The sequence below is a fragment of the Octopus bimaculoides genome, chromosome 6 (assembly GCF_001194135.2).
Source record: "Octopus bimaculoides isolate UCB-OBI-ISO-001 chromosome 6, ASM119413v2, whole genome shotgun sequence".
In the NCBI taxonomy this organism is placed as follows: Eukaryota; Metazoa; Mollusca; class Cephalopoda; order Octopoda; family Octopodidae; genus Octopus; species Octopus bimaculoides.
Genome location: NC_068986.1, coordinates 107,107,209 through 107,108,560, shown reverse-complemented (window position 1 = coordinate 107,108,560; position 1,352 = coordinate 107,107,209). Strand labels below are relative to the sequence as shown.

The 1,352-nt window shown below is 34.9% G+C and overlaps 1 protein-coding gene across 1 annotated transcript in view; it reads left to right on the top strand.

The window, feature by feature from the left end:
* Nucleotides 1-1,352, top strand: part of LOC128248056 (uncharacterized) — a 13,031-nt gene that overhangs the window by 7,812 nt on the left and 3,867 nt on the right. Inside the window, exon 3 of the mRNA XM_052968446.1 lies at nt 484-621. Within this exon, the coding sequence (XP_052824406.1) occupies nt 484-621 (138 nt within the window). The remainder of the gene's footprint in view (nt 1-483; nt 622-1,352) is intronic.

Here is a 1,352-nt window from a genome sequence, read left to right as displayed (position 1 = left end):
ATTATTATTATTATTATTATTATTATTATTATTATTATTATTATTATTATTATTATTATTTTTATCATTTAGGGTTCACGAATTCTAACCAGCAAACAACGCCTATACCAAAACCTGAATACCAGAGTTTCCTGTACATTATGGGATTTAGCACTTCACATCAAAATCTTTTGTGTTGTTTAAGTCACTTTCGTGGGTAGGAGAAGAACGTATCTGTTCATTAAATTGGTATCAATATACTCCTCACACGTTTATCTTTTTATCAAAACAGGACTGGAAATAGAGGTAACTGATCCGACTAAATTTCATATACGGATTGGAAAAAAAAGAACAAAAGTTATTATCTAAGCATTATTATATAAGTTGCGTGCTATCGGAACCAAGTTTACTTTCTCTTAATTTATAATAAATCTACCTAAGAAAATTTCCACTATATAATACTGATTAGTAGATATTGAAATATATATATATTTTTTTATTTAGAGTGTCATGGATGTTTCTACGGGAATAAATGCCGCAAAAACAAGCAAAGATGGTTTGAAAAGACAACAGCTAGCTGTGCCTGGAAAAGCTGTGAGCTTATTGGTGTAGTTCAATGGCAAATAATTACAAATTCTGTGTGTAAGTTGACAAAGAAAATTTTAATTCCCTCTCTTCACTACATGTATTGAAATACCAAAATCTCAATGATGGTTTATATTTGCATTTTTTTTTGAATACGATAGGTCTTGTTCGGTAACTGTTAATTACTGACCATCTACCCGAGTTAACTGTGAGATTGATGTGCCTCAACTACGCAGTAAACGGCGGATCCTTAGTTTATTGAACTCAGCTAACGAAAGGTAATGTCTAACACAGTAGGGTATGATCGCATTGCGTAAAGAAATGTAGCTGAATACTGCAAAGCATTTTCGCTGGTGCACTAACGTTTCGAGTGAGATAATAGAATCGTAATTACGGGAAATTGATAAACTTCTCATTGCGCCGATACTGGTGGGGACCAGCTTCGCTGAACCACATAGTATACAAGATACTAAATTTAGTTCTTTAGGAGACCGATAAAATGTCCCCGTAACTTAGCGGTTCGGCAATGGCGATCGATAAAATAGCTTCTAGATTTCTGATTTGCATTTAAAATTCGCCGAGGTCGACTTTCCATTTTATCCCTTCCAGATCGATAAAATAAGTACCAGTCTAAGCATTAGAGTCATTTTAATCGACTTAACATGGTTCCGGATTCAGTCCCACTGCGTGACACCTTGGGCAAGTGTCTTCTACTGTAGCCTCGGGCCGACCAAAGACTTATGAGTGGATTTGGTAGACGGAAACTGAAAGAAGTCCGTCGTATATAT